The sequence below is a fragment of the Chiloscyllium plagiosum genome, unplaced genomic scaffold (assembly GCF_037043375.1).
Source record: "Chiloscyllium plagiosum isolate Xiang-an unplaced genomic scaffold, Cpla_swu_hap1 HiC_scaffold_17, whole genome shotgun sequence".
NCBI lineage: Eukaryota > Metazoa > Chordata > Chondrichthyes > Orectolobiformes > Hemiscylliidae > Chiloscyllium > Chiloscyllium plagiosum.
The window spans coordinates 36,574,240-36,587,675 of NW_028270155.1; the positions used below are offsets into that span (position 1 = coordinate 36,574,240).

Consider the following 13,436-nt stretch of genomic DNA (forward strand, 5'->3'; position numbering starts at 1 on the left):
TTAGAGTATTCATTAATGGCAAGATCTGGTGTAAATTTGTTTTTTAACTGGAGGGTGTACTCAGAATTCTAAGTGCAATGTTCTTAGTGATTCTGAATAGCAGATGATAATGTAAACTTGCTCTGAATAGTAGGAGATGGCAATATAAATCTTTTTTTACCCACAAGACAGAGAAACCCTACCCCCAGGTCATCCAATTTCTTGCAGGTCAGCAGAACAAATTCACCCTTCAAAATCTCAGAAAAAAATCTCCTGTTTTACTTGGGGACCCTCCAACCACACGATATCAACGTCGATTTTCGCCAGTTTTCTCATATTCCACTCCACCTCATGCCAGATCCAACGCTCCAACGCTCCAACTCGGCACTCTCCTACTGTCGCCCCGTTCCCCCTTCAGTCGAAGCAAAATGCTCACAGTGTAGTTTTACCTCCTTCATCGTTATTCTGGGCCCTGGAGGGAGAGAGAACAATTACCCATGTGCGTGGGAACGTGAGTTCTCTGTCTTCTCTCTTGAACGGCGGTTTCTTAATGAATTATGTAGTCATTTTATAGGGAGGAACATCCAGATAAGGCAACATACGTATTGATTGAATGACCATTACAATCAGCAAGTATCAATAGTAAAGATTAAGCCATCTGCTGTTGCACAATGAATAACTAGCTTCACATAATAAATACTTTTCACCTTGCTAAACTAACCTCTCAAACTGAATGCTACCTCATCTTGTTTAAATGGCTGTACACAATGAATGTTTTTCCACCTTGTTAACCCATTACCCTTGCCTCCAGCACTCCATTGTTAATGGCAAGTTCTTATCTGATCTAAATCATGCTCAGCTGAACCTCTTGTTTCACAAAATTCAAAACTTAGATTTCCCTCCCTGCTCATACCCATACACATTCTCACTATCTGTCCATCTTCCTTCCCACCTATCTGCTCTGAGCTATCTACATATCGTCGTCCCCCCTGCCCACCACCTATTTATCTCTCGGCCCCCTCTTTTCCCCCCTCCTTTACCCCAGGCAATCATGAAAATGAGGTGTCAACCAAGGGAAGCTTCAAAGTATTGCAGCAAGTGATAGAGCTAAGCAATCCTACAATCAGCAGATCACATCTAAGCTCTGTAGTCTGATGATATGGAATGGTGCACAATAAACCAGCTCACAGGAGGAGGCTCCACAAATCTCCCCATTCTTAATGATGAGCAAACCCAACACGGTGCAAAAAATTAGTCTGAATAATTTGCAACAGTTTCCAGCCAGAACTGCTAAGTGGATGATTCAACATGGCCTATTCCAGAGGGTCCCAGCATCACTGCCAGTCTTCAGCCAATTCGATTCGCTCCATGTGACATTAAGAAATGGTTGGAGGCACTGCGTACTGAAAAACTCTGGGATCTGATAGTATTTCAGCATTAGAACAGAAGACTGGTGCTCCAGATCGTACCACACTCTAGCCAAGCTATTTCAATAGTCAAAAACCTGGATCAGTACTTGGGGCTACGATGTTGTGGCCATAACGGAGATGTGGGTTTCACGGGGGCAGGAATGGTTGCTTGAGGTTCCAGGGTTTAGAACATTTAAAAAGAACAGGGAGGGTGGAAAAAGAAGAGTGGGTGTGGCATTGCTAATCAGAGTGCATCACAGCTACAGAAACGGAAGACGTTTTGGTGACAGTGACAACTGCCTCACATTTACCATCCCCGCAGAGGGAAAGGAGCAGTTACCAAGGGAAAATATTTAATTGGGGTAAAGGAAATTATGACTCTATCAGACAGGAGTTGGGAAGTACAGATTGGGAGCAATTCTACAGCAAAGGCACAGCAGACATGTGGAGACTATTTAAGGAGCAGTTATTGCGAATTTGTTCCTCCTGAGGCATGTTAGAAGGAGTAAGATTAAGGAACCTTGGATGACGAGAACAGAGGAGCTTGTTGAAAAGGAAGAACGCAGCTAACGTAAGATGGAGGAAGCAAGGATCTCGCACAGCTTTAGAGGATTACAGGCTTGCTAGAAAGGAGCTCAGAAATGGACTGAGGAGAGCCAGGAGGGGGCACGAGAAAGGCTTGGTAAGAAGGATTAGGGAGAACCCAAAGGCATTTTACGTGAGGAATATGAGAATGATCAGGGAGAAGGTAGGGCCACTCGGGGATAGTGTAGGGAACCCTGTGTGTGGATTCTGAGCAGATAGGGGAAGCCGTAAATGGGTTTTTTCCTTTGGTTTTCACCCAAGGAAAAGGACCTTATGAATGAGAACTTCGAGGAGCCTGGATGCAGGCTTGACCAGATCAAATTTGATGAAGTGGAGGTGCTCGAAATCTTGGAAAACATTAAGATTGATAAGTACCCAGGGCCAGACCAGATTTATCCTAGGCTGGTCTGGGAAGCAAGAAAGGAGGTTGCTACGCCGATCTTTGCTTCCTCACTCTCCATGGGAGTCTTGCTGGAAGGTTAGAAGGAGGCAAATGTTGCTCCCTTTTTTCAAAAAGCGTAATCAGGAAATCCCTGGCAATTACAGACCAGTCAGTCTTACGTCTGTGGTCAGCAAATCTTTGGAAAGAATTGAGGGATAGGATTTATGACTTTTTGGCAAAGCGTAGCATGATTAAAGGCAGTCAGCATGGCTTTGTGAGGGGCAGGTCATGCCTCACAAATCTGATTGAGTTCTTTGAGGAGGTGTCAAGACAAGTCGGCGGTCGAGCAGTAGATGAGGTGTATATCAACTACATCAACAGATTCCTAAGGGAAAGACAACGGAACAAGGACATGCTGCAACCCAAAGGACTAGCCACACTACCCATACATCAAGAACATTTCCGAACTGACAGCCAGACTACCGCGACCACTAGGACTCATAACATCACACAAACCAACAGCCACTCTCAGACAACAACTCACCAGAACGAAGGATCCCATACCCAGCATGAGCAAAACCAATGTAGTGTACAAAATCCCATGCAAGGACTGCACAAAACACTATATAGGACAAACAGGAAGACAGCTAACGATCCGCGTCCATGAACACCAACTAGCCACTAAACGACATGATCAGCTATCCTTAGTAGCCACACACTCCGATGACAAGCAACATGAGTTCGACTGGGACAACACTACTATTATAGGACAAGCCAAACAGAGAACAGCCAGGGAATTCCTAGCGGCATGGCACTCATCCACAAATTCAATCAATAAGCACATCGACCTGGACCCAATATACTGACCACTGCAACGGACAGCTGGAACTGACAACCGGAAGAGGCAGAGACAAACCACTATAAATGCTGGAGGAAACATCACAGAAGTGCTTCACAGGAGGCTCCCAAGCACTGAAAACGTAACCTAGACAGGGAACAAAACGTCTGCAACACAAATTCTCAGCTCGGCAAACAGGACCACAACATTCACCTGTATCATTCGGATGCAGTGTTTCACAGGAGCAACATTTTAAAGCAAAAATAGAAATTGCACATTTAGAACTGATGGGCCACTGGACCCAAAACATTAACTCTGCTTTGGAGCTGTGAGGCAGCAGTGCTAACCACTGTGCCACCCTGCCGCCCAGAGACCCGGGTTCAATTCCCGCCTCAGGCGACTGACTGTGTGGAGTTTGCACATTCTCCCCGTGTCTGCGTGGGTTTCCTTCGGGTGCTCCGGTTTACTCCTACAGTCCAAAGATGTGCAGGTCAGGTGAATTGGCCATGCTAAATTGCCTGTAGTGTTAGGTAAGGGGTAAATGTAGGGGTATGGGTGGGTTGCGCTTCGGTGGATCGGTGTGGACTTGTTGGGCTGAAGGGCCTGTTTCCATACTGTAAGTAATCTAATCTAATCTTTCTGTCCACAGATGCCACCAGACCTGCTAAGTTTCTCCAGCATTTTGTTTCAGATTTCCAGTATCTGCAGCTCTGTCTTTTAACTAATGCTATATTTGTATTGTTTTGCATTAATTACTTAAGCTACTGGGATCAAACAAATGAAAAGGTGCTATTTCTTGATTTGTCCTCAATTTATAAAATTCTCCATCTTTGAAGCTCCTCTGTTATATTGAGCTACCTTGGCATTGCAACAATATTTGTCTTTAAGCTGAACAAAGTGTGTGGCATATGGGTATACTGCACTGTTAGAAATAATATAATCTATTCATCTGTCTGGAATTGAGTTTTTTAAAAAAGCCACGAAGGCGATCAGGGTCTTCTTTGCTGAGGCTGTTTTTGATTTTTTTTCTTATCTCTAGAGGATGCCAGCCCCTATCAGACTGAGGGAGCTAATCCGGACTATCCGGACAGCCAGGACTCAAGCTGAGGAGCGAGAGATGATACAGAAGGAATGTGCTTCAATTCGATCTTCATTCAGGGAAGAAGATAATACTTACCGCTGTCGAAACGTGGCAAAACTACTGTACATGCACATGTTAGGATATCCTGCACACTTCGGTCAGGTAAACTGCAAATATTATCTTTTCCTTTTATTTTGTGAAACCTTTAGAAGAAAACGTCACTATGCTTTAAATTAGTTCTCAAGTAGATGAGCAGCCCAGACCAAAGATGCTTCACATTCAATATCCGGCATATATTAACTAATTTTGACTGGGGAACTTTGGGGCTGTTATAATTATTTATATTCCCGTGTGTTTGTGGAAGCAAAAATACCCATAATTCTTATTTGCTGCTTAACAGATTGGTGGAGTGGGCCGATTATATAGCAAATTAAATTCAGTGCAGGAGTGAGTTGATGCATTTGGGAAGAAGAGGAAACAATCCAACCTAACTAGTACTACTTGAAAGGGGGTTCCAGAGCAGCAAAACCCGATGGTGTTTATGCACAAGTGTATGAATGGTCAGTGGGCACTTACTAAGACGGTTAATAAAGATTTGATAGAAATCTTGAAAATTTATCAAGGGTAGACAGGTGAAGTGAAGCTGCTTCCACTGGCAGGATGGTTGATAATTAAAGATTTAAGTTGATTTTGCAAAAATAAACTAAAAGTAATGGTGCTGTACTAGTTTATGAAAACTGCCTTCAGATGTGAATATAAGTTACAGACCGAATGTTTTAACACATTGAAAATGTACATTATTTGTGCAAAGAGGAATATTGGCATTTAGGTTTTGCAGTAAGCAGTAATATATCCTGAAATTGGTGCGATGTGAGCTTTATGTATGAGGCATTGCCCCTTAAATTTATTCTTTTTGAATTATTTGTAATTTTTTTTTAGCTGAGTGGATTTAACACTTCAATAGATTTTTGACACTATCCAAGTACTCTAGAAGTGATTGAAACTCATCATTGTAGTATTCATGATTTAACCTTTGTTATTTTAAACCTCTTTGTTTTTGAAATGATTTATTGATTTTCCAGGCAGCCCCTCATGCAAGTTAGAAATAGCAATACCTGTGTAAATTTAACTGGTGCAGATTTACCTGCATGGTATTATATATCAGCCCGCAGAATTGACTTCCAAGTAAAACCAAACGTAAATCTAATCAGGAGGGCATCAACTCCCCTTCCTAAGATTTCTCTCAAGTGGTCTATTTTACCTTAACAAAAGAATGAATGTAACACATAAATTTGGATTGTGAGGTCACAGTCATAAAGGTAGCAAAGAAAAATGTGCTTTTCAGGCAGTGCGTTCCAGATTCCCATCAACCTCTGGGTCAAAAATCATTTTTTTGCAACCTTTTAAACCTCCTGCCCCTTCTTTTGAATCTATGCCCTCTGGCCATTGATAGTTACACCCCAGTGGAAAAATCTCCTCTTGTCTTTCCTAACTATTCCACCCCCTGTATACATCTCAATCATGTCCACTCTGCCTCGTCTATCCGATCCCTCTTAAATTCTCCGGCTCGGGCAACGTTCTGATAAATCTTCTCTGCATCTCCTCTCGTGCAATCGCATCCGTAGCGAACATATTATACAGTTTCAGCATAACCTCCCTGCTCTTAAACTCTGTGCCTTGGCTAATAAAGGCAAGTATCCCATACTTCTCCTTAACCACTTTATCTACCTGTCTCACTCCCTTAAGATTTGATGATCCCTCTAATCCTTAGTGTTCCCCAGGTTCCTACTGTTATCTCTTTTTGTTTTGTCCTGAAGAAGTTCATTGCCTCTGACTTATCTAGATTGAATTTTATTTGCCATCGATCAGCTCACCCAACTAGCCCATATGCATCCTTCTGTAATGTAAGGCTTTTCTCCTCGCTATTTACCACATTTAGCTCCCCTACATTCAAGTCTATCATTATGCATACCATAAACAGCAAGGTCTGCAGCACTTGCACAGGCTTCTAGTCACACAAACACTTCCTCCATCATCACTACTTTCCTGCTACTCAGCCAATTAGCCAAATGTTCTTGGCTCCCATGAGCTGTTATCTTCAATATCAGTCTCCCATGTGAGACCTTGTAAAATTCTTAGTAAAGTCCAAACAGACTCTGTCAAATGCATTGTCCTCATCTACTTACTTGGTCACCTCCTGAAAAATTCAATCAAATTTGCCAGACATGACCTCCCCTTAAAATCATGTTGACTTTATTGATTAATCTGTGTCCCTCCAAATGCAGATTAATTATGTCACTCAAAATTAATTCCAGTAGAGTTCCCATCTCTGACATTAGACTGGCCTGTTAACAAACTACTTTGAGCTTGAATTTGCTTTGCTCCTCCTTAGTCTTTAATGTCAAAATTGTCTTTGTAAAATATTTTGTCTTTCTTCGCTGCAGTTGGAGTGCCTAAAGTTGATTGCCTCTCAGAAATTTACAGACAAACGGATTGGTTATCTTGGTGCTATGTTGTTGCTTGATGAAAGGCAAGATGTACACTTGCTCATGACAAACTGTATTAAAAAGTAAGTACTATTCTGAAATAGTAAATTAATTTAATATTGTGGTTAGCAGCCAGTTGTATATATTTTATTTCAATAAATGGTTGAACACTGAAGTTCTGAATGCAGCTTTAAAAGCAAATTGAAACTTAGTGTTATTGAGAATGTGTATGAACAGATAGAGAAAGAGTTAAGTTGAGGGTTGCGGGACAAAGGCTCAGCTAACATGACTTTGACCAGATATGAACTTGCAGTAAATAATGAGGTGCTGGAGGTGAAGAACATCCAAAGTGTAATGCCAGTTAACGAGGTGAAGAACATCTATTGTATAATGCCAGGTGGCTTAATCTTTACTGTTGATACTGTTGTAACGGTCACCCAATCAATATAGATGTTGCCTTATTTGGATGCTGCTCCCTGTCTGCGTGGGTTTCCTCCAGGTGCTCCGGTTTCCTCCTACAGTCCAAAGATGTGCAGGTCAGGTGAATTGGCCATGCTAAATTGCCCGTAGTGTTAGGTAAGGGGTAAATGTAGGGGTATGGGTGGGTTGCGCTTCGGCGGGTCGGTGTGGACTTGTTGGGCCGAAGGGCCTGTTTCCGCACTGTAATGTAATCTAATCTAATTTCAACAAATATGTAGCATTATAGCAATATTCTCATCGGATCCCAGTTCTACATCGGAGTTTAGCCTTCTCCACCCTTTCACTAGGTCAAAACTTAGTTTTGTGTGAAATGATACTATATCCTTAAACCAAACAATAACTTTCCTTTGAAAACTGCCACCCTGCCTGCTATGGATTTCCATTTGAGTTTCTCTCCCTATGGCACCAGATCCTGTGAGCACCTCTTTACTTTAACAATGTATTTCAACTCTTGTATTCATGACAACATGAAGACGAGATAAATGGGTCAGCGGAATGCATGGACACATGGTAGACAATTCTATGCAGAGAAATGTGAAGTGATAGGGGAAGGTTATAGCCTAGTGGTATTATCACTAGACTTAATTGGGAAACTCAGCTTATATTTTGGGGATTAAGGTTCAAATCTCATCATGACGGATGGTGGAATTTAAATTTTAATGAGTTTTGAGAATATTTAAGGTTGAGTTTCTGGATTAGGTTTGCTCACTGAGCTAGGAGGTTCATTTCCAGATGCTTTGTCATCCTACTAGGTAACATCTTCAGTGGGCCTTAGGGGAAGCAGTGTACATGATTCCTGTTTTCTATTTATGTACACTGCTTCGCTGGAGGCCCACTGAAAATGTTACATAGGAGGGTGAGGAAACATCTGGATTTGAATTTAATTTTAAAAATATAGAACTAAAGAATATACTGATAACCATGAAACCATTGTTGATTGATGGAAAATCCATCTGGTTCAGTAATATTATTCACTGAAGAAAATCTAACATCTGGCTTATGTGGGACTCTTAACTACTCTCTGGGCACTTTAGGAATGGGTAGTGAATGCCTAGTCAGTTGTACCCACATTGTGTGAATGAATTAAAAACATTTTTATTCGTAAGGACAAGGAGAAATGTAAAGAATACAATTCGAAACAGTGGGATAGGTGTGGTGCAATGGTAGTCCCCTATTCTCGTTCACGAGACCTGGGTTTGCTCTACTTGCTCTAGAGGTGTGTAATAACGTCTCTGAACAGTTGGTTAGAAAACATGTGCATTTCTAAAGGAGTCGCAGAGACCTAGGAGTGTCTTTGCACAAATCATTGAAAGGTTTAGAAAGCAATTCAGTAAGTCATAGATCCCGTACTTTATAAAGAGACAGGAAGAAAAAATGCAAGGAAGGTTTTTCACCTTTTTATAAAAAGTTTTGACCAAACTCAAGTATTAAGTCCAATTTTGCGCATCACACTATAGGAGTGTATAACACATTTGAGAGGGTGCAAAAGTAGTTCGTGATGTTCCAGGAATGAGGAGCTTCAGTTACATGGATTGTAAAAGCTGAGGTTTATCTGAGAGTGTGGGAGGTTAAGACTGAAAAAAATCCTCAGATTCAGGAGAGGTTTACATGGAGTAGTTAGGAGAAACTGTTCCTGTTAATAAAAGTTGAAGAGGGTGGTGCTGAAAAAACAGCAACTGAGGAGTAGGTGAATCAATGTTTTGGGCCTTCATCGGCCCTTCCTGATGAGGGGCTAATGTCCGAAACGTCAATTCTCTTGCTCGGCTGCTGCCTGTCTGGCTGTGCTTTTCCAGCACCATACTCTGATTTCCAGCTTCTACAATCCTCACTTTCCCCCTGTTAACAAGCGTCAAGAACCAGATTGTACCAACGTAAGATTTTAGCAAAAGAACCAAAAGTGACACAAGGTTAAAAGCAAATTACTACGGATGCTGGAATCTGAAACCAAAAGAGAAAATGCTGGAAAATCTCAGCAGATCTGGCAACATCTGTAAGGAGAGAAAAGAGCTGACGTCTAGAGTCTAACTGACCCTTTGTCAATGCTTTGACAAAGAGTCAGTTAGACTCACCGTGACACACGGTTAAGCTTTTCACCCACAAGTGATTTAGATCTGGAATCCATTACATGTATGTATGGCAGAGACTTGTGACTTCAAAGCAGATTTTGATATATATCTTGTGAAATTTGCAAGGCAACAAGAGGTGAAGTGGAACGATTTGCTCTTGCGGCGGGTATGCACAGACGTGCTGGGATAATTGTCTTGTCTTGTCGCGTGTTTACCTAACCAACTTATTGGCCTCTGATTACTGGGTTTGCATCCTCTTTTTTTTTTGAAAGCAGTGGTGTAACCATTACACTTCTCCAGTCCTTGGACACTTCCATAATGACTAAGCAGGACTGATAGATTGTACCCAACAAATATCAAAATATGTATTTTGTTCTTTAGCTTTTCCAGCAATTTTCTTTCAAGGGCTCTTCATTTCTCATTTTTATTGTTAGATAATGCAGTCATGTAGTAGGATTACCTTCTGCCTTTGTGTTGACATATGGGACCTGAGCAGAATTAAAGGAATTCATCAATATCCTCAATTAATACTGCTCCATTAAACTTAACACTTTCCTAGTGTATCATAGTTTTAATTGTCTTGGCGCCACAGTTAAAACTGGTGTGAGATAGCAAGCATAAGTTAGTGGCAAATACTCTTTGAAAAGAGTAAATGGTACACTTATAGAGGAAAAAAAAACAAACATGCTTCACATAGACAAGTGATTGCATATTTATTTCTAAAGTACTGCAAGTAATTCACGAGTGAGCTATTTTTGAGATCTGATAGTTAAGTGCACTACTGAATGAGATAAAATTGTGATAAATGGACAATGTTCATTTCAATAGCATCCTCTCTTCCCTTGTTTAAAAGGTTCAAAATTACCCTCTCCACCCTGACCACCCCTGCCCCAACCTCCTGGGATGTCTTGGCACCCCCACTCGATAGCCGTGGTCTTATCCCATACCCATGATACCTTCACTCTCAGCCACTCCCCACCCACCTGTGCCCCTCAGCTGCTTGCTGTTCTTTCAGCTGTAGGCTGGATTGATTGATTTTGATGCCTTGATTTAATGTATCATCCAAAGGGCAGCATCTTCAATGCAGCACTTCCTTCAGATTGTGCTCAACTTTCTAGAGTTTACTTGAATTCACAATCTGGTACTCAAGTGAGAGGTTATCCTATACCTGAAGGCTTTCTGTGCCTTACTATGTGTATAGGCAGTTGCATGTTTAAAAAAAAAAGTTCTTTCAGCAAATACTATATGAGCTTATAGCAACATGATCTAGTGCAGATCATTTTTTAAGCATCTTGGTGGTTTCGTATTCTGTGCTGGGGCATCATGAGAGGAATGAGCATGTAACCACAATTCCCCCTCAATGTCTCCATCGCACTACAATAGAATTGCGGTGACATGGGTGTAGTTTTATGACCCAAGAGACTGTTGTGAACTCTGCTTCTTCGTGATAGGATTTTAGCTTATAGTAATGAAGGAAAAGGGAAGAGACGGTTGAAGCTAAACTGAAAGTAAGCCAGGTTTTAATTCTAGTTTCAAAGTATGGCACTGGAAAAGCTCAGCAGGTCAGGAAGCATCCAAGGAGCAGGAGAGTCAACATTTTGGATATAAGCCTTTTATCAGGAATGTCATTTTAGTTTTAATTTTAATTGATATTGACAGAAATGTTTTTCATCAAATGTCTTTCCATTTTAACTTGTGTTTTTGATTTTGCCAAAAATGTTAAACTCCAATTATAGCTGAGAATATATTTTGACAATAAGCAATTGTTGGGAAGTCCTGTTGAGGTTGAACAGAACGTTAGTGGGGCCTTCTCTGGAATGTTGTGACCGGTCCTGGTCGCACATTTGTAGCAAGGGTATTATCAAGCTGGAGAGAGTTCAGAAGAGATTTACCAGGATGTTGCTAGGTATGGAAGGTTTGAGTTATACAGAAAAGTTGGGACTTTTTTCACTGGAGCATAGGAGGTTGAGAGGCGACCTGATAGAAGTTTATCAAATAATGAGAGTATAGATAGAGTTAATGGTAGTTGGCTTCCCTGGGGGTGGGGGGGGAGGTTTTCAAGACTGGGGTCACATCCTGAAAGTGAGAAGAGAGAAATTTTTAAAAAGACACGAGCCAATTTTTTTTTATATAAAGAGGGTGGTTTGCATGTGGAATGAATTTCCTGAGAGTGGTGGATGTGGGTACAATTCTGGGTAGATGCATGATAGCAAGGGTATGGAGGGATGTGGGCTACAAGCAGGAAGTTGAGACTAATTTAGTTTGGGATTATGTTTCGGCATGAACTGTTTGGACTTAAGAGTCTGTTTCCATTCTGAATAGCTCTATGTCCATTATTGTAAAACTGCATCATGTCTCAAAAATCCATGTCTTTTTCAAACTACTTGCAGTGACCTGAACCACAATACTCAGTATGTGCAGGGCTTGGCACTCTGCACTCTTGGCTGTATGGGATCATCAGAAATGTGTAGAGATCTTGCAGGTGAAGTGGAAAAGCTACTGAAGACGTCAAACTCTTACTTGAGGAAGAAGGTAAACAAATTTTATATTAGTTTTACTGATGCCTTTTCAAATACATGTGCTATTGTATCAGTTGCAGATTTGAATTGTTGCAGGTAGGCAGACTAAAATTGAAGTCAGGCCCAGAACAACAAGGATTAAAGTGGCAATTGTTTTCCAGGAGAATGCAACTATGATTCCCCTTTTGGAATTGTCTTTCAATTTAACCTGACGCATACTGCTGACCTTTCGAATGAAAGTTCTTCATTTAAATGTAAATCAATTTTTTTGCCTCGATTTAAATGTATGTATTTATCACCCCTTTTTAAGAGAATTTACACCACCAGTCTTCTAATTAATCATCTGTTTAGAAAAAAAAACCTGATAAAAACAGGTTTGTAGGTTCAGGATAAACTGTTTCAATTATCTCTCTCAAACTGCAGAGGCAACTGGAAAGTAACAGAATAAATTGACAAGGAAAGAGTCGTGAATTCTATATTGAGAAAATTATTGAATGCAGTGGAAACTCGATTATCCGAATGAGATGGACGGGCATTATTTCGTTTGGATAATCGATTATTTGGAAAATCGATTTAAATGCCTTTATTCTGGGGCTCGGAGTTTTAAAGTCTGCTCCCCGTTCAGGAGACTAGTAGCAGCAGCATACATTTGCGCAACAACCTGCCCCGAACTCTGTCCAGTTCCGCCGCCAGCACCCCAAACCTGTCCAACCCAGCACAAAGTGCGCGAGTCCCCTTCCCAACACAGCCCCCCCCCACCCCCCCAAAAAAATTTGGTAAGTCTATAAATGGCGCACAGACACACACAATCACGGACACAACTTCATTCTGCAACTTTTTGACCGGTTCCAAGTTTTCCCTGTACAGGATAAAGTGATGTAATATCCATGAAGTAGATGGAATCATTTAAGTGAATACTGTAAAGGAGATCATGGAAGCTTAGCAGGATGTTGTCAAACTGGATAACTAATTAGATTGGCTCAAATGTACTCCAGTTTCTTAGTTGCAAATAGCTAGTGGTGCTCTAGACTTTTTAGCTTAACTGAGTATCAATCCTTTCGCTACCAGGCAAGAATGGTTTGAAATTGAGAGAAGGTACTAATAAAGGGTGGTGTAGTTAATTTTTTTGAGACCAAGGGTATTGATAAATTTAAAATTGGGAGATGGGAAAACGAATAGAATTCCAAGTCTGTCGGTGAGATTTTATGTTTAAATTTTTAAAAAGTTCATTATGCTCTGAAAGTATTTAGTGGTGTGCAAGACTCTAGGGATTTGGGATTACAGATTCCCTGAATCTTAAAGGCAGCACTTTGGTTAATATGGTTACCAACATACAATCAGGTGGAATTGTAGCTTTTGTGATGAATTATTGAATATAAAAATTGAGGTAATTATGAACCTTAAGGCCTTAGACTGTTGTGTAGTATTGGACTCAAAGCTTTAGAATGGATATTTCGACTTTAAAAAGTGTACAATGCTTCATTAAGAGGTTACATGGAATAAAGGAATGCAGATGTCAAAAAACTTGATTTGTATGCCTTTGCTATGTTATGGATTAATTTTATGTATTCTCGTGATTTTAACTGTTTAGTTTGAATGAGGAATGCCTGA

General features: G+C 40.8%; 1 protein-coding gene across 2 annotated transcripts in view; it reads left to right on the plus strand.

Moving 5' to 3' along the window:
- ap1g1 (adaptor related protein complex 1 subunit gamma 1) overlaps positions 1-13,436 on the plus strand; it is a 113,319-nt gene that overhangs the window by 12,852 nt on the left and 87,031 nt on the right. For both annotated transcript variants that reach the window (XM_043706825.2, XM_087995841.1), the window contains exons 2-4: positions 4,233-4,436; positions 6,719-6,843; positions 11,697-11,838. In XM_043706825.2, coding sequence (XP_043562760.1) covers positions 4,236-4,436; positions 6,719-6,843; positions 11,697-11,838 — 468 coding nt within the window. In that variant the 5' untranslated portion in view covers positions 4,233-4,235. The remainder of the gene's footprint in view (positions 1-4,232; positions 4,437-6,718; positions 6,844-11,696; positions 11,839-13,436) is intronic.